General features: G+C 34.3%; 3 protein-coding genes across 8 annotated transcripts; 1 reads left to right on the top strand and 2 right to left on the bottom strand.

The window, feature by feature from the left end:
- Nucleotides 1–2403: 2403 nt before the first annotated feature.
- On the bottom strand, nt 2404–4423 carry LOC131011058 (aldehyde oxidase GLOX-like). Its single transcript, XM_057938806.1, has one exon. It carries the CDS (start codon nt 4171–4173, stop codon nt 2542–2544), a length of 1632 nt encoding a protein of 543 aa, XP_057794789.1. The 5' UTR covers nt 4174–4423; the 3' UTR covers nt 2404–2541.
- A 3639-nt stretch (nt 4424–8062) lies between these two features.
- On the bottom strand, nt 8063–11324 carry LOC131011059 (protein GET1-like). Of its 6 annotated transcripts, none has more exons than XM_057938809.1 (8): nt 11001–11324; nt 10810–10889; nt 10054–10124; nt 9399–9500; nt 9122–9192; nt 8959–9040; nt 8805–8854; nt 8063–8411 (listed from the first exon to the last, which is right to left on the bottom strand). In XM_057938809.1, exons 1-8 carry the CDS (start codon nt 11169–11171, stop codon nt 8370–8372), a joined length of 669 nt encoding a protein of 222 aa, XP_057794792.1. In that variant the 5' UTR covers nt 11172–11324; the 3' UTR covers nt 8063–8369. The 6 variants fall into 6 exon arrangements, with proteins under 6 accessions (XP_057794792.1, XP_057794790.1, XP_057794793.1 ...); XM_057938807.1 differs by having other exon boundaries at nt 8063–8467; nt 11001–11312; XM_057938810.1 differs by having other exon boundaries at nt 8063–8467; nt 11061–11308.
- Nucleotides 11325–13499: 2175 nt separating this feature from the next.
- On the top strand, nt 13500–15504 carry LOC131011057 (aldehyde oxidase GLOX-like). The gene has a single exon (XM_057938805.1). It carries the CDS (start codon nt 13735–13737, stop codon nt 15364–15366), a length of 1632 nt encoding a protein of 543 aa, XP_057794788.1. The 5' UTR covers nt 13500–13734; the 3' UTR covers nt 15367–15504.
- The last annotated feature ends 4416 nt before the right edge of the window (nt 15505–19920 follow it).

Genomic DNA, 19920 nt, shown 5'->3' on the forward strand with positions numbered 1-19920 from the left:
TAATGAACATATAATTAAGTTCATTGAACATACCAATATAACTGATGAACATACGCATCTATTTAATTTGTTAAAAAACATGCTATCGTCAGGGATCGAACCCCAGACCAAACGCGCGTTCATAAAAATTAATTGACATGTTTATAAAAATGTATAAACTTGTTCACACCTATTTAGATTGCTTCTCACTTCTGATCAACACATTTGTGTTTTTCAATAGAACTTCTCCCTATATATATATATATATATATATATAAACAATTTTCAGCTCTTAGATCATCAAGATCTACGGTTGATTTGTAATCCTGTTGGATGAATTCATACGTGTTCTACATAAAATTCGTACATTAAAAAACGTTTTTTATTTTTATTTTAAGAAGTATTTTCACGTTAGCCCTTCCCTATATTAATTTATTAGACATACATTTAAATTCTATCTTATTTAATCTTTTATACTGCTACATATTTAAAATAACATATTATTTTATAACTTTTTTGTTTCAATTTCAATTTCTTATATTTTAGTTTAATTTCACAAAATATTAATTAATGCTGTTTATATCTAATTACGGTTTATGATTTTTTTTTGGCATTTATTTTTCATTTCTTATTTTAATAATTGACTATTAAGGTTGATTAATCCATAATTGTGATATATTATTTTCTTAAACTTCAATATTTTACTTAACAAATACATGGTTCAAGATATTTAGATGTACGCCTTATGCATGCATGGCTTAAAACACTATATTAAGATAAGTCTCGCTCAAAGCCATTAAAAATGGTCATATTAATTCATAGACGATCCTCAAAACTCTGCCAATTCATCCTTGCAAAAAAATCTTTAGCTTCTGAACTAATAAATATTTCAGTTAATTAATGGTTTGTTATTTTTGTTCAATCAATCCAAAATGCCTAGGAATCGTGAGTGTATCAAGCTTCCCTAGAACACAAGCGGACCAGGAAAAAGCATTTAAGTATTCAATTTCACATACTGATTGAGTTACTTAAATATCTAATATTTATTCATTCTCTCAACGGAATGAGATTCAGTGTACCACACTTTATGTCTCACTTTCAATTTTATTTATTTTCTTATATATTTTTCTTCAATTTCAACTTTATATGCTTTAGTTTAACTTTGTGATTATTAACTAGGGTTTGTTCCATCAATCTAGGGTATATAATTATTTTTTATCATTTAATTTAACTTTTAATAGTTAATAATAGGTTGATAAATTCAAAGTCATGGTATATACTTTTTAAAAATTTAAATTTTTTAAAATAAAAATTAAATATAATTCATAGTATCATAATAAATTTTATTTTTATAAAAAAATATTTTTAAAATAATAGATATAAGAATGGGACACAGTGACACACATAAAATTGTGGGACACTGGATCTCATCCCTCTCTCAACACGACGTTTATAGTATCTTTATTTAAAAAATCTTTGAGGAATCACACTAACAATTTGAGGAGCTGTTACCTAATGATATCCTTCAATTATTCTGTTGTTCGTTTAATGGCATATCTATTTTTTTAATTAGCTTAAGATGATTCCTATTTGAGGAATCACAAAATGTGAGGGACTTGTTTTCACATTATCAGTCTACAACCATTCACTATATATAACGATATGAAACATAAAAATTTCGCTTTTTTTTCACATTATCATCTAGGCATCTCTCTTCGTCCCTCATTGATACACGCACACACATACACACAAACCCTCCCCCAAAGCACATTTTGAATATTTATCAAGCTTTTTCTATGCTTTTAACGAGTTCGAGCTTAACCCTCATGTATACAAACATTTAACGAGTTGAGCTCGAGCTCAAATTCGAATGCAACATTCATATGAGATGAGCTCGGTAAATGGGTGACGATCCGAACTCGATCAACAAGACAAAAGCTTGAATCAAATTCGAACACTCGAATACTTAAATGAGCCGAGCTCGAGCCTATTAATATTCGATAAGTTTACAGCGACCGGTGGTCCACGACTCGCTGATATCTATACCAAACTTAGGCTCGCTATGGACTGGAATACATAACCTCTAAATTAGAGGGGCGAAATCCTATTCACTCGTTACAATCATACGCTCATCAATATATACTATATCGAGAAATAAATACAAAAAGACAATAAATTCCAAGTTAATATAAATATTAATATTCGTAATTTTGTTTTAAGGTAGTGAGTTTTATTTGGACGCATAGTACTAAATTTCAAGTAAGTAACTATGGATCTAAGATAGAGAATTTGAAATTATCCAAGAATCAATGGAGAATTATGTATTAATTAGACTTTTGAAAAATAATAAAAAGGTGTTGAGAAGTCGAAATTAAAGCATTGAAGAAAATAATTTTGTAGATGAAAGAGGAGAAACAATTAACATTTGTTAGAGACAAATTAATTTTGTAGTATATGATAAAATGAAAGGTCGAACCGAGATTCTTACACACGTACGTAAAACTAAACTAACATTGCAGAAATTGGCGCGCGGGTGATGGAAATGTAGGTAGAATTGGCGGCCTAGTTGAGTTGGAGCCAAATAGCTTGGCTAGGAACTTGTTGATAAACAACAAAGAGAAGATAGAATCCAGGAGGAGCAAGGATTTTGGAAGCGGGCGAGGAAACCCGAACTTGATAATTGGATCCTCCCAAAGATGTAGTAGTGGCGCCGGAAAGAAGGAGGAGTCTTTGATTCATGGAAAAGGAGTGTGTAGTGAAGGGAGGCGCAACCATCGTGACAGTAACGAAATCTGTATTTATGGAAGTGTCTTGAACAGTGAAAGCAATGGTGAGTTGTTGGCCGTAGCCAAGTTGAGAATGTGAAGCCGGCGAAACAATGGTGGGACGCACACTTGCAAACTGCGGATCCAAGTATTCCGGAGAGTAAGTTTCCATTGTCAAGTCGGTGGGATAGTTCACCCCTGCGAAAGTGTAATAAGCATTAGGATTGCTGCCGCTCACAAGAATACGGCCATCACGAAGCAATATTGCAGTGGAGTGGTACATCCGAGGGATAGAACTGGAGTTCTGTGCCTCAAACCTCGACCCCACCGGATTATTGGGTCGATAAATGAGGGGTGTAAGCACAGGATTACGAGCTATAGTCCAGCCGGCTGTACCAGCGCCGGCGCCGTTAATGATCAAGACATTTCCATTGGGCAGCAGCACCATGTCACCCATGACTCTGGCCAATGGCATGGTCTCCATGAGCCACTGCGGATTCGCGTCATTTATTCGGATCCTCCCGCAGGTATTAAGCGCCGCCACAAAGTTGCCATTATTCGCACTTGTGAAGGACCCTTTTGGTGCTCCGCCACACACCAAAACTTCGGCAACTCCTCCGGTTTGCAACGGAAGCAGAACTGCAGAACCCGAACTAGGATAGTTCCTGGGATCCCCACCCGGGATGGTCGGGTAAGTTCTCACCACCACTCCCCTTACATAGTCGAACAAGATAGCTCGATTGTTGGCGAAGATGAATAGATTTCCGTCCACGTTCAAGAAAACAAAGGGGTAGAGATTGTTTTCAATGGTGGGATCTCGGGTGGCCCTAAGGAAAGGCAACTCGATCGCTAGATCAGCTCCAGACCTTTTGGGGTAAAATTCGTAGGAGAAGCGGTCGCGTCCACCAAAAATGATCTGCCTTCCATCTGGTAAAATATGATTGGTGGCATACCATCTTCTGTGAGTGAGGACGTTGTTAAATTCCTGCCAGTCACAAGAAGCGTCGTTGCATGGTTTAAAGACTCTAACAGTATTATAGCCATCGTTGAAGCCTCCGGTCTGCAATAGAGAACCATCAGGCATGGCGGCTCCAGAAGAGCACCAGACGTTGGAGTAGACGTAGAGTGGGCGGATTGAGTTGGTAGCCACGTTGTACTCAACGGAATGCGCCGTGCAATCGTGTTGGAGTGTCAGATCGTTGGGGTTGTCGCGACAGCGGTTGTTTGGGAGGGAGATGTTTGAGGGCCCGAAATCAGTGAGGTCGAAGATCACAACACGATCGTTGTTCAGCAGCTGCATGTGCATGGCAGACACCCCGATGTTTGACCGTAAGAGGTTCCACTTGCCGCCGCCGGCACCAGCTGCTTTCGGAATCATCATTTGCATTAACAAGACTAGTACGAGGAAACCAATAAACTTGGCCATCATCGATGTTGATGTTTTCCTTTTTCTTTTTTTTTGAGATGGATGGTTTGTGTTGATGAATCTGCCTAGCTAGCTACCCACTTTATATACAAGAGAATTTCTGATTTTATATTGTGTAAGCTATGTATTTGGTTGGTTGGTGCGTGCTGGTGTTGGTTATATGGCTTAGAATGTTCCATTCATTATGTTTGACTCAAAACACCTACAAATTAAACTATATGTATGTCTCATGCTGTCTCTTTATCCAATTAGACGTGCTCACCATCCCAATCATCACCAATCTATTAATTAATTATATTCTCATTCTCTTCATTTTATTTATGCATATCTATTAATCTTCATCTATCTTGTCGCTTTCCTTTGCTTCTATATATTCTTTCGTTTGATCAGTTTAATTAATTATTGAGTATATAGCTATATGATACTGCGCGAACTACATATATATTTGCAAAACACTCATTACTACTTACTAGCTAGTGAATGCACCATCACTAATAATAGTCATTAACGTATTCACCTACGTACAAAAATAATCTTTCTAAGATCGAGCTCCAAATTTTCTTACAAGGGAGCGAGAATGTCAAAACAAATTAGTTATAATTTTTTCTAGGATTTGACAACCAACTACAAATAGATTATTTTATTACTAACTGGGTTTGAGAGGTTTAATTGACTCAAAATAAAACAATCTTAAACATCCATCTACATTATATTATATTTGATTAATTCCACCAAATTATTTTTTATGCATGAGGGTATGAGATAGGGTTTGATATGTTTGACTAAAATGATTTACTAATAATTTATCATTATATGCTTTTTTTGTTTGATAAGCATTAAAATACTATGTCATGGTTCTTTGAGAATAGTTGTTACCCCTACCTACGTGAATAATTATTCCCATCTCATTTACAACTTGTTGCCTTGTGTGATCGCAATACAAATTTGGTATACATAACTACTATGTGCATATATAATTAAACTAAACCTTAATTGTGGATAACATTTTTAATGATCTCCTCCTTTTCTTTTAATCAAATAAGCTCATTGACATTGAGTATGATTCTAAACAATAAGGTATACCAGAAAATTAACATCCTCAAAGTCAAGAACCTATACGCAATGGATGCATGTATATTAATTACTAATCATAATAATAAGAAAGGAGCACGTCCACAACTTCTATATATTAACTGTTTTGAGGCGTAAATATAATAGAGTTTGATGGGTGAAATATATAATTACGTGTGTGTGTATTTATATATAAGTAATTGGTACACCAAGAAAATATTCATTTCATATATCATGTTGACATACCTCTAATAATTGATAAATTCTTTTGATACGATGTACCTAAATAATTATTTTTTTATTATCTCATTCCATGTATAGAATATAATGTTGGTAGAGTACTTACTATGTATTGAGGGAACGCAACCTACATCTGTTTCAAATGTTTTCAAATAATTAATTAAGTCGCGCGGTACTAGAAAGAGATAATTTTACATGATACCTAAGAGCATCCGCAATGGGGTTACATGATAGCTTACATGATAGCCTACTTTATGATGGGGGGACCACATGGTGTAAAGATGCTGCAGTGGGGTTACATGATAGCATTAGTTTTGATTTTTTCATTTTTCAGTTAAGTTTAATTTCATAACTTTAAATTACACAATTTACTTCAAATTTAAATTACATTAATTTTGAAATCATAAAAATTACATAAAATTTAATAAAATAAAAACAAATCCTACAAATAACACGCGCGTGTAAAAATTCGAATTTTTAATTTTTTGAAAGCTGCCAATTTGAGTCAAAATTCGAATTTCTAATTTTTTTTATAGAGGCGCGTGTAAAACATGCGCCTATAATTGACCGTTTAAAGGGCTACACGATAGAACGTGTAGCCCTCGTGTAAGGTGCTCCCGCAACGCTTACACGATAACACATTTACACGATAGGGCTATCGTGTAAGGGCTATCGTGTAGCCGTTGTGAGTGCTCTAAGATCTCATAATATAATGATGTAAATTCACCTAGATTTTAATTTTAAAGCTTCCGACCTAAATATGACTATAAGTTATTTATATTATAAATTCGAGTTCATGTTTAAGTTAGGAACTCCTAATTATGAGTACTGTTTTTTTTTTCAAAAAAAAATCACACTCAAGAATTTTGTTATGAGTTTAAACTATTTAGTTTGGAGAATTTTGATAACAGTTTAAACTATTTAATTTATAGAGACTCATCCATGTGTTAAAATTAGTTTTCATTTGAACTTAGGGATTGGATAGATAGTGAAAATATATCTTATCCTATGAAATGAGATACTTATAGATTATAGGGTCATTATATTTACAATTCAGATCTAACACCTACGAAAAAATATATATATAACAAATAGAGTCTGTAAAAATTTATGAACAAATCAATTATACCATACGAACAATTGTATTAAATTAATGTGATAAAATTTTGCCTCTTTAGAATTCAAACCCATGATTATATGTTGTTCATGTGTTATATTATTTGTTCTTTAATCTCAATTTGCAAGATTCATCTCAAGATTATTTGTTCCCTCTCTCTCTCTCTCTCTCTCTCTCTCTCTCTATATATATATATATATATATATAAGTATATATATATGACATTCAGGACATTCTACATATTGCTAGAGAGTATTCTCTTTTAAAAATTGCTCATGTTTATAGAACGGTGAACCATGCTCAATTTCCTAGATTTTGTTCTCGCTCTATTTGTTGGTGGATTTCCCTTCTTGGCTAAGGAATATTATTTTGGAGGACATCTCCAAATAATATTGGTCTTCTTGGCTAAGGAATATATATATTTTTACATTAAAAGCATCATTTAAAATGTCATTTTCTAAATAAAAAGATAATAGTTCTTATATGTAAATGGCACTTTTACTCACATTAAATGACATTTTTATTTATGGTAAATGATAGTACTAAACATAATATTGACTTATTTATTAATTAATTAACAATAAATACAATTTTGCGTTTGATCTGAATAGCAGCACCCCACGAATTTCTTGCTTATAATGTACTACGTTACAGATTAAAACTGAGCCCATGTTTGGTTGAGTGTTTTTGGAAGTTGGAAAGGGAATCAATTAATTGAATCCATTACTTATTGTCTGGTTTGGATAATAAGGTAACTATTACCCTTACTTAGGAGTAATCCAATATTCTCAATTTGTTACCCCTCAAAATAGAGGGAAAACAAAAGAAAGAGAATCTTTTACTAATGATTCATTTCCATTGTTAAACCAAACACTCAATAAAAGTAATGCTTATTGTTACCACTCCGCCCCTTTATTTGATTCCATTCCCTTTTCATTCCTCTACTCGAACCAAACGACCACTGATAATGTACTACTCCAAAACTTCTGTACAGTATGTCTAATTTTACCTATTTCTTTAGTAGTATTACTTATGTACAAAAGTTGTGCCATCCTTTACTCAAAAACTACGTGTGGGATGACTCGAAATACCTTCCGATTTCTGTGACTAACTAAGCGGCTGAAGTTCTGTTGGGACTTGGGTAACATCCCTGCTGAGAAACTTCTTTCCTCCTATAAACTTCATCGGCCTCCAACAAGCCATACTGGCTCCAAGAAGGATCATTCCTGTGCCATGAAAGAGGTCAGTAATAAAAAGGGAGGAGATCAGAACCCAAATTTCTACATGATTTTGTCCCTTTCAAATTTAAAGTGACAGTTGATACCAATAGGGACTGGGAAAATGGGAGGCTTGAGATGGTATCAGTCTCGCTTCCTGCTTTTACAGGAACACCCTCGGTACAAAATCAAGCCCGATAGCTCGAGCCTAGTATACGAACAATTCAGTAGTGTATGATACACAATATTGCTGGTGTGAACAAATCATTATACTGCTAAACTGTAATACATTCAACAATTTTGATCCATTTTGGACGAGTACATGGCATATAAGTTGTACAAGAGTGTTTTTATCCAAAAAAAAAATGTTGTACTATAAGACTGTAAATTTCTGATGACTATGCTGCACTAACATGTATGCACCAATACTGGGGCAGAACTTGAAGTGATCACTTGTAGGAAACATATGATCTAAAGAAGGGGAAAAAAAAAAGACAAAAAAAAGAAAAGTAAAATGGTAGGCCAATCTATGTAGTCTCCTGTTGCTGTTGATCTCAAAACTTCCCCTGCAAAGAAAATCTTACTCGAATACCTTCCTGCAAATAAATTTGCTCACTCTGTGAGATACTATCAACCATGGTATGACTCCTATCTGCAAATGCATAAATGAAACGTCAGAAGCCTCGTTCTTATACAAAAGCAGCATTGCTGCTTGCAGGAAGCAGTGAAAATATATTCTAGTCGGCATCTCCTAAAGGCGTAGCCTTGAACAATGGCAAGAGATAGCCAATTACTATCACTTTTTTCGAAAAGCAAGATCAAGAACTTCACTTCTTTTCACCTCACTAAACTTACAAAGACCTTTGGCAATCTGTAGAACCAAAACCTATGTGACTTTTCTTAAAATAGGCTAAATATTTTTAGTGCACTTCGAAATGTCATTATAGTTTCTAAATTGGTGTAGGCCGTAAGAAGGGGAGGTTCCATACCACAACACTGTCCTTCAAAGAAGTTCCTGCTCTCCAAGAAAGCAACCTTCCTGCAAAAGCAAACTGATTATATGAATCTTGCAGCAACTATTAGGTATTCATTTGCTCAGACAGCAAAACCAAGACGAGATGGGGGAGAACTGAGAAGCACTACCAAAAGGGTGCACGAGTTGATCAGGTATTGTGGCAACAGGTATCTTCCAGAACCATAAAATCAGCACAAAATACGTAAATACCTGCACAATAAATCATCCCAACAATGTCAGCACTTTGAAAGTATAATCACCTGAGCAACATTCAAGTGTTAAATGAATGACCTTTGATATCATCAAGTGCTTTCCGTATGAACTAACTGACAACTTCATATCCTTCTCTTGCATCTCTAGATCTGCATTGGATGGTACATCAAAAACTTAGAGACTTGAATTTACAGACATGCAATACACCAGTGCAATGTTATGAGCATTAAAGGAGTCAAAAGATTAAAAAAAAATGAAAACAGAGGCAAGCTGAGAGTACATGTAAATATGGTCAGCACTAAAAATATAAATAAGAATGAAATAAATATAAGCATATGACCATAAACATATGGACCTTGGAGAGTCAAGACAGCTGCATCTAGGCCAGAAATGGTGTTTGACATCTCAGGATTACTTAAGAACAAGATAATCTGAAACAGTTTATAGACTTGGCACACTGCGACAGCAGAATAAAAAAAAATGATGCTCGGAGTTTCTTGTAAAACAGTATATCAGGTATACATCATGAAAAGATGACAAAAGCTGATAACATGATTCAGATCGCCTACTCTCCTCAAGTTAAAAATGTCAAAAAGAAGGCCGTGAAGAGGAAGAATATGTTGACTTTTTTCCAATTATGAACTAGCAAGGATCAAATGATCTATGCCAACTCTCCTCAAGTTCAGTGAAATATCAGATCATTATAGTGCTTTCATCGATTATGAAACAAAACTAACAGCGGCTGAAGTCAAAATTATGGAATTATCAGAAGCAAATAATTCAGTGATTGATTTGAGTAATTTTGAGAATGCAAAGGATCCCCAATTGATAAGCAAGCTTCTTATGGCATGCATGTTATATCACACATTTCTCAATCAATAAAATGTAAGATATTATAATTCACATGGCATGTAATTATAGAAAGACTGCATATGAGTTAAGCTCTGATGCTGAACTTTACAGAAAATCACTTCCTAGGAAAGAGAACTGGAAATGAAATTATATCCTACACTTTGCAAGTTCCTTCTCCTTCGCAGCAGCCGTTCTTCTCAGTTTTACAGCTTGAGCGAATGTTGAAGGCCTGAAAACAATGATGGCAGAATGAGTATGAATCCCCAATAACAAGAGAGACTACAAATGAAAGCACCCCTACTTCTTTATGCAATTTTATGAATTGCTGGAGGCTCAACTGGTAAATTATTTTACCAGTTCCGAAAATGATAAGTAATTATTGTTTGCTTCTGATTGTGTGATATAACCTAAACACTTTACTGTCGCCATGTTGGACCGGTTTCCTAGACATAGTTTAAATGCATGATTTCGTAATCATATGATGCTTTCCAAAATAAATAAGCAATATGATTGTCCGAATCCAATTAGAACTCTCTTTACAACCAACCTATGGAATACTAATACATTATATTCCTATCTTCATTTCATATCATTCTAAGTATTTTGAGCCCATGAAGAGAAAGAGCACTTTTGCTAATTAATAATTTAATGATCATCCATATTATCAATCCAAATAATACATGGCTTCTTTGAAAAATAAACGAATTTCAAAAAGTTAAAAGACTTGTTTCGGTACCAATTGATAAATTTGCATTAATCAAAGAAGCTGAAATCATAAATACAAGATAAACCTACACATACATTTACCATAAATCAATGCACCCTAGACGGAACTTTTTTTTATTGATCAAAATCACAACTAAACCCAAACTTATAATTATAACATATACATATATATACAGAATCGTACTTACTGCGATAAAGAATTGGCCTCCTTCAAAAGCTGCTTGATTTCTTGTCGCAATCTAACATCCAAATTTTCGCCGGATCCTTTCTGTATGAACCAAAAATATGTGTTAAAACAATCATTGATATGGAAATCACCAGTATTTTCAAATCAACAACTACGGAAATGTAACGAAATGCCATTATTAAATTCGATGACCTCCCAAAATTGGAAAGCGAAATCAATAAGTCCACCAAAAAAGAAAAAAAGGAAGAAAACCTTGTTTTTTTGGGATTCGATGTACTTAGATACGAAGAGGAAAGAAAATACAAGGATGAAAATAACTGGAGCTGCAAATGATTTCCCTTGCCCCGTTTGAATTTCTTCCATTTCTTCGCTTTTTCTGGCTGTGTTTTTTCCTCTTCTTTTTTTGTTCTTATTCTGTGGGAAGCAATTGTTCTATTCTCCCAGAGAATGAACGGTGGCTTAAACGACGTCGTGGGTAGGTCATTATTTGCCTTTAGATATTATTTACTCCCCCGTCCACCAAAAACATGTCACTTTACTTTCGGCACGGGTTTTAATAAAATGTGAGTGAAGTTGGTAGTGAAGTAAGGGTCCCACTTTAAATGTGAGTGGAATAGTGTGGACCCTACTACTAAAAATGGATGTGGCATATTTTTTGTGGACGGACGGAAAAGGAAATTGTGGCATATTTTTGGTGGACGGAGGGAGTACTATTTTATACAATTAATAATCGTATGTTCCTGTATTGTATACTACCAAATACCAATATTTTCAGCGGTTCTTTCGCTGAATACAAACCTTATCCACTAAATACTCGAAATAAAATTATACGTTCCCTCCATCAACGATATTTTTTTCATTTTTATAATAATTGATCCGTTTATAATATTATTTTTACTTCCAATTATAATAATAGGATCCATATAATAACTCTATACATTTATAGTGTGACTCAAATTCCACTCATAATAATATTCATAATTTTTAAACAGACATTATTAATCAATGAATTAATAATTTATTTATCAAAAGATGAATTTTATATTCAACGAATTTGAATTTACTTACATAAAAATATTATTGTTAAATACAAGAATTTTAATCAATGTATTAGAACTAGATACATTCGACATGACATTCGAATTTTTACACGCGCGTGTTATTTGTAGGATTTGTTTTTATTTTATTAAATTTTATGTAATTTTTAGGATTTCAAAATTAATGCAATTTAAATTTGAAGTAAATTATGTAATTTAAATTTATGAAATTAAACTTAAATGAAAAATGAAAAATGAAAAAATCAAAACTACTGCTATCATGTAACCCCACTGCAGCATCTTTACACCATGTGGTCCCCCCATCATAAAGTAGGCTATCATATAAGCTATCATGTAACCCTATTGCGGATGCTCTTAGGTATCATGTAAAATTATCTCTTTCTAGTACCGCGCGACTTAATTAATTATTTGAAAACATTTGAAACAGATGTAGGTTGCGTTCCCTCAATACATAGTAAGTACTCTACCAACATTATATTCTATACATGGAATGAGATAATAAAAAAATAATTATTTAGGTACATCGTATCAAAAGAATTTATCAATTATTAGAGGTATGTCAACATGATATATGAAATGAATATTTTCTTGGTGTACCAATTACTTATATATAAATACACACACACGTAATTATATATTTCACCCATCAAACTCTATTATATTTACGCCTCAAAACAGTTAATATATAGAAGTTGTGGACGTGCTCCTTTCTTATTATTATGATTAGTAATTAATATACATGCATCCATTGCGTATAGGTTCTTGACTTTGAGGATGTTAATTTTCTGGTATACCTTATTGTTTAGAATCATACTCAATGTCAATGAGCTTATTTGATTAAAAGAAAAGGAGGAGATCATTAAAAATGTTATCCACAATTAAGGTTTAGTTTAATTATATATGCACATAGTAGTTATGTATACCAAATTTGTATTGCGATCACACAAGGCAACAAGTTGTAAATGAGATGGGAATAATTATTCACGTAGGTAGGGGTAACAACTATTCTCAAAGAACCATGACATAGTATTTTAATGCTTATCAAACAAAAAAAGCATATAATGATAAATTATTAGTAAATCATTTTAGTCAAACATATCAAACCCTATCTCATACCCTCATGCATAAAAAATAATTTGGTGGAATTAATCAAATATAATATAATGTAGATGGATGTTTAAGATTGTTTTATTTTGAGTCAATTAAACCTCTCAAACCCAGTTAGTAATAAAATAATCTATTTGTAGTTGGTTGTCAAATCCTAGAAAAAATTATAACTAATTTGTTTTGACATTCTCGCTCCCTTGTAAGAAAATTTGGAGCTCGATCTTAGAAAGATTATTTTTGTACGTAGGTGAATACGTTAATGACTATTATTAGTGATGGTGCATTCACTAGCTAGTAAGTAGTAATGAGTGTTTTGCAAATATATATGTAGTTCGCGCAGTATCATATAGCTATATACTCAATAATTAATTAAACTGATCAAACGAAAGAATATATAGAAGCAAAGGAAAGCGACAAGATAGATGAAGATTAATAGATATGCATAAATAAAATGAAGAGAATGAGAATATAATTAATTAATAGATTGGTGATGATTGGGATGGTGAGCACGTCTAATTGGATAAAGAGACAGCATGAGACATACATATAGTTTAATTTGTAGGTGTTTTGAGTCAAACATAATGAATGGAACATTCTAAGCCATATAACCAACACCAGCACGCACCAACCAACCAAATACATAGCTTACACAATATAAAATCAGAAATTCTCTTGTATATAAAGTGGGTAGCTAGCTAGGCAGATTCATCAACACAAACCATCCATCTCAAAAAAAAAGAAAAAGGAAAACATCAACATCGATGATGGCCAAGTTTATTGGTTTCCTCGTACTAGTCTTGTTAATGCAAATGATGATTCCGAAAGCAGCTGGTGCCGGCGGCGGCAAGTGGAACCTCTTACGGTCAAACATCGGGGTGTCTGCCATGCACATGCAGCTGCTGAACAACGATCGTGTTGTGATCTTCGACCTCACTGATTTCGGGCCCTCAAACATCTCCCTCCCAAACAACCGCTGTCGCGACAACCCCAACGATCTGACACTCCAACACGATTGCACGGCGCATTCCGTTGAGTACAACGTGGCTACCAACTCAATCCGCCCACTCTACGTCTACTCCAACGTCTGGTGCTCTTCTGGAGCCGCCATGCCTGATGGTTCTCTATTGCAGACCGGAGGCTTCAACGATGGCTATAATACTGTTAGAGTCTTTAAACCATGCAACGACGCTTCTTGTGACTGGCAGGAATTTAACAACGTCCTCACTCACAGAAGATGGTATGCCACCAATCATATTTTACCAGATGGAAGGCAGATCATTTTTGGTGGACGCGACCGCTTCTCCTACGAATTTTACCCCAAAAGGTCTGGAGCTGATCTAGCGATCGAGTTGCCTTTCCTTAGGGCCACCCGAGATCCCACCATTGAAAACAATCTCTACCCCTTTGTTTTCTTGAACGTGGACGGAAATCTATTCATCTTCGCCAACAATCGAGCTATCTTGTTCGACTATGTAAGGGGAGTGGTGGTGAGAACTTACCCGACCATCCCGGGTGGGGATCCCAGGAACTATCCTAGTTCGGGTTCTGCAGTTCTGCTTCCGTTGCAAACCGGAGGAGTTGCCGAAGTTTTGGTGTGTGGCGGAGCACCAAAAGGGTCCTTCACAAGTGCGAATAATGGCAACTTTGTGGCGGCGCTTAATACCTGCGGGAGGATCCGAATAAATGACGCGAATCCGCAGTGGCTCATGGAGACCATGCCATTGGCCAGAGTCATGGGTGACATGGTGCTGCTGCCCAATGGAAATGTCTTGATCATTAACGGCGCCGGCGCTGGTACAGCCGGCTGGACTATAGCTCGTAATCCTGTGCTTACACCCCTCATTTATCGACCCAATAATCCGGTGGGGTCGAGGTTTGAGGCACAGAACTCCAGTTCTATCCCTCGGATGTACCACTCCACTGCAATATTGCTTCGTGATGGCCGTATTCTTGTGAGCGGCAGCAATCCTAATGCTTATTACACTTTCACAGGGGTGAACTATCCCACCGACTTGACAATGGAAACTTACTCTCCGGAATACTTGGATCCGCAGTTTGCAAGTGTGCGTCCCACCATTGTTTCGCCGGCTTCACATTCTCAACTTGGCTACGGGCAACAACTCACCATTGCTTTCACTGTTCAAGACACTTCCATAAATACAGATTTCGTTACTGTCACGATGGTTGCGCCTCCCTTCACTACACACTCCTTTTCCATGAATCAAAGACTCCTCCTTCTTTCCGGGGCCACTACTACATCTTTGGGAGGATCCAATTATCAAGTTCGGGTTTCCTCGCCCGCTTCCAAAATCCTTGCTCCTCCTGGATTCTATCTTCTCTTTGTTGTTTATCAACAAGTTCCTAGCCAAGCCATTTGGCTCCAACTCAACTAGGCCGCCAATTCTACCTACATTTCCATCACCCGCGCGCCAATTTCTGTAATGTTAGTTTAGTTTTACGTACGTGTGTAAGAATCTCGGTTCGACCTTTCATTTTATCATATACTACAAAATTAATTTGTCTCCAACAAATGTTAATTGTTTCTCCTCTTTCATCTACAAAATTATTTTCTTCAATGCTTTAATTTCGACTTCTCAACACCTTTTTATTATTTTTCAAAAGTCTAATTAATACATAATTCTTCATTGATTCTTCGATAATTTCAAATTCTCTATCTTAATTAGATCCATAGTTACTTACTTGAAATTTAGTATTATACGTCCAAATAAAACTCACTACCTTATTAGGATTATACGTCCTAATTAAAAATGTCTTAGTGGTGGGCACGTTATGCTTGCCCACGGTGGGTAGGTGATGGTTCTGATTAATGTATATAACATTATAGACACAATGCATGATATACATATACATATTAGTGCAAAAGAAAAGCATATCAAAGTCATTGATCGATAGAAGAGCACCTGGATACGGCTCAATTTGGAAAGCAATCAAAGAAATCCGAAATAAAAAGTCGAAGAAAACTATATCCCTGCAGGTACAAATTAGAAAAACACATGGTTAGAGGATTGTTAGAAGCAACTAAAAGGACTCTTCTTTGAGGCAATTCGTCAAACATATTATAGACATGGGCAACTCCGAAGCCTACCTAAACTCTCCTGAAGAAGCAATAAAGAGCACGATATCAAGCGGAAATGCACGACAGCTTCACCGGAAAGTTTGCACTATCGAATTATGCAGGGAGGAGTAGCAAAGGAGATCGTCGCTTCTTGTATAAAGAGAAACATCAAAAGAAGCAGCTATTTTTAATCAGATGTTTGAGTAGGCAAAGAAATCGGGAGAATCAAGGATTCTATTTGTGCTGATCGACTGGATGAGTTACTCTTAATTAAAGACCAAGGTTACGAGAATGATAAGAGCAAAATGGCTTCCTAATTGGGCTAATAAAATTGGCTTCACAAAATTCGGCCCAGCAATGAAAGCCTCCATAATTTTCTTATTTGGATTGAGCCTAATATGGAAAATTTTATTTACTTGGGCCGATATCAATAGACTCAAATGAACAGACTTTTATTAGGAGTGATTATATTTATAGCTCCTATTTGTACTCGTTTGGTTCAAGTAGAGGAATGGAAAAGGAATGGAATCAAATAAAGGAGTGGAATAGTAACAATAACCACTACTTTTATTGATTGTTTGGTTTAACAATGGAAATGAATCATTAGTAAGAGATTCCATTTCTTTTGTTTCCCCTCTATTTTGAAGGGTAACAAATTGGGTAATTGGGTTACCTTCAAGTAAGGGTAATGATTATCTCATTACCCAAACCAAACAATTAGTAATGAATTCAATTACTTGATTCCCTTTTCAACCTCTTAAAACACCCAACCAAACGTGAGCTTACTCCGTAAAGCCCTTTGTTTAAAATAATAACAATAAATAATTATAAATTTATTATGTTATCCCATTATTAATAGCCCTCAAGTTAAATATTCTATAGCCCATAACCCATTCTTTTGTTGAATTCTATGGAGTTCCCTCACTTCGTCACCCACACTAAATAATAAAGGCATTCCTTCCTCTAATAAGAAATTGCGGAATATTTTCAGAGCAATTGGCACCGCTGCTTTCTGCCTTTGCAACAATTCTAAACACAAATTTCTCTGGTCAAATATATTTACTACGTGAGAGTATATAGAGAGGAATAAGGATAAGGAGTTGGTGTTGTCAATTAAGTTGTATTGTAGAGTTGGGGATTTGGCTTTGTTACGATGGTTAGTGGGCATCAGGGGCGGATCCAGACGGGCTCACAAATTTTGAATTTTTTTAAATTTTAAAATATATATATACCTATATATATATTTATATATATATATATATATATATATATATATATATATACCTAATTATAAAAGAGTCTTGTTTTATAAAAATTGATTTGCTTGTTATATTCCCTCATATAGATTTAATTTAAGGTTAATTGTGTTATTTAAAATTATATAATTTATGAAAATATTGTTCATTATTATTATTATTGTGCTTGCTTTTTATAAAAAATGCCTAAAATATACAGAATGCTCCAAAAAAAATTGTAATGTATTGAAATTACATTGTAATACATTGAAATTATATAATCCATGAAATTATTATTATTGTTATTATTATTATTATTATTATTATTATTATTATTATTATTATTATTATTATTATATTCTAATAAAAAATGCCTAAAATGTACGGAATGCCCCCAAAACAATTGTAATGTATTGAAATTATATAGTTTATGAAAATGTTGTTCTTTATTATTACTCTTATGCTTGTATTTTGATTTAAAAAAATGTCTAAAATGTACGAAATGCCAAAAAATGTTACATTATTTGGGCTATGAACTATAATATAAAATAATAAATTCATAATTATTTATTATTATTATTATTATTATTTTAAATATGGGCTATACTGTGAAACGAAGGCTATGAATAGAATTATCCTTTTATTAGGTTGATTATATTCATATCCTTAGTTTTACTCACTATACCCCTACTCAAAAATTATAATTAAAATATTAATCGATTAATTACTTTTTATCCTTATAGCCGAAATCAATAAATTCTAATGAACGGGTCTATTAGCCATAATGCAAGAATAATATAATGCGCCTCCAATTGCAAATTGATGTAAGTTAATTCGTGAAAATAAAATCGAAATTAAAGAACTTCGATATATATATATATATATATATATATATATATATATATAGGAATGGGATCATGTAGATCCCAATGCTTATAATAGATCCCTAGATCCAAATCTTGACCACACATTTATGACATGTGGCGCATCAAGATGGTGACACGTGGCAAGGATTCCAAGGCAAAATCTGGAGGGGTAAAATTGGAATGTAATTTTTGGATTTAATAATTAAAAAAATATATATATTTTTTAGATTTTCTCAAAATAGATATATTTTAGATGCATATAGTTTCACACAAAGATGCATAAAGTTTTCACATGAAATGCATAACTTTGAACAGAAAAATGCATTTAATTTTTCGAGTTTTGGTATTTTCACCACCCCACCCCATACCACCCCCCAATCCAGCCCACACCACCCCCCAACCCTCCCCATTACCACCCCCCAAAAATAGGCATGTTTCACATGCATATAAAATCAAACAAAATGCATAAAGTTTTCACATAAAAATGCATTAAATTATACAAAAACTGCATTTCATTTTAATAAATCTGGTAGTTTCGCCACCCCACCCCTGCCCCACCCCCCCCACCCACCCACCCCCCACCTCCAAAATTTTTTTTTTTTCAAAAACTGATTTTCTGATCGCTGGCCCACCCCCACCCCCAAAAAAAAAAATTATTTTTTTAAAAACTGATTTTCAAAAAAAAAAAAAATTGGGGGGGTGGGTGGGTGGGGGATGGGTGGTAAGAAAATCAGTTTTTGAGAAAATAAAAAAATAAAAAATAATTTTTTTTTTTGGTAGGGGGGGTGGGTGGGGGGTGGGGGGTAGGGGTGGGTCAGTGGTCAGAAAATCAGTTTTTAAAAAAATTAAAAAAAATTGGGGGGGGGGGGGTTTGGGGGGTGGGGGGTGGGGTTCTGGGGTGGGGTGGGGTTCAGGGGTGTGGGGGGTGGGGTTCAGGGGTGTGGGGGGTGGGGTTGGGGTGGGGTGAAATCTTATGCATTTTTATATGAAACTTTATGCATTTTTATATGAAAGTTTATGTATTCTCGTATGAAACTTTATGCATCTAAAATATACCTATTTTGAGAAAATCTATTTTTTTTTTAATTTCAAAAATTACATTCCAATTTTACCCCTCTCCAGATTTTGCCTTCAAATGTCTTGCCACGTGTCACCATCTTGATGCGCCACATGTCATAAATGTGTGGTCTAGATTTGGATCTACGGATCTATTATAAGCATAGGGATCCACCGGAACCCAACCCTATATATATATATATATATATATATATATATATATATATATATATATATATATATATATCATACGAGTATAAGAGTGATGTATGGTTGATGATATCATTTACTACTTTTTATTTGTAATTGGTTTTTTCTTAAATTAAGGGACTAATATATATATATATATAGTTAAATTAATATATTTTGAACACTTGATCTTCAATCTTATATACTCCGTTTAATAGAAAATTGACGTAATATTATATGGCATTCTCATATCTCATCATTTTAAAATTTATCAATTCTCCTTCATCTGCAATCATTTTCATTATACAAATTGACACATGTCACGCTCTAATCAACATAGTATTAATTCCACCAATCATGATTAATATATTGAAATAAATACAGCATATTAAGGATCAAGATATAGGATTAAGAGAGGGCATGTTTTGGCTGCTAGCACAAGAATTTCAAAGAAAATTATTGATGAGGCTGGAGCAGTCTTTCACATGGGTCATGACCAGATGTTTAGTATTTAATAATGCTTAG

Source organism: Salvia miltiorrhiza, chromosome 2 (genome assembly GCF_028751815.1).
Source record: "Salvia miltiorrhiza cultivar Shanhuang (shh) chromosome 2, IMPLAD_Smil_shh, whole genome shotgun sequence".
Taxonomy (NCBI): domain Eukaryota; kingdom Viridiplantae; phylum Streptophyta; class Magnoliopsida; order Lamiales; family Lamiaceae; genus Salvia; species Salvia miltiorrhiza.

Bases quoted from the DNA above. Each gene is read 5' to 3' on its own strand.
- LOC131011058 (XM_057938806.1), bottom strand. From the start codon at position 4,173: ATGATGGCCAAGTTTATTGGTTTCCTCGTACTAGTCTTGTTAATGCAA.
- LOC131011059 (XM_057938807.1), bottom strand. From the start codon at position 11,171: ATGGAAGAAATTCAAACGGGGCAAGGGAAATCATTTGCAGCTCCAGTT. The intron at 10,890-11,000 runs GTCATCGAATTT...TGGTTCATACAG, and splicing joins TCGCTTTCCAATTTTGGGAG to AAAGGATCCGGCGAAAATTT. The intron at 9,041-9,121 runs GTCATTCATTTA...TTTATTGTGCAG, and splicing joins AGCACTTGATGATATCAAAG to GTATTTACGTATTTTGTGCT.
- LOC131011057 (XM_057938805.1), top strand. From the start codon at position 13,735: ATGATGGCCAAGTTTATTGGTTTCCTCGTACTAGTCTTGTTAATGCAA.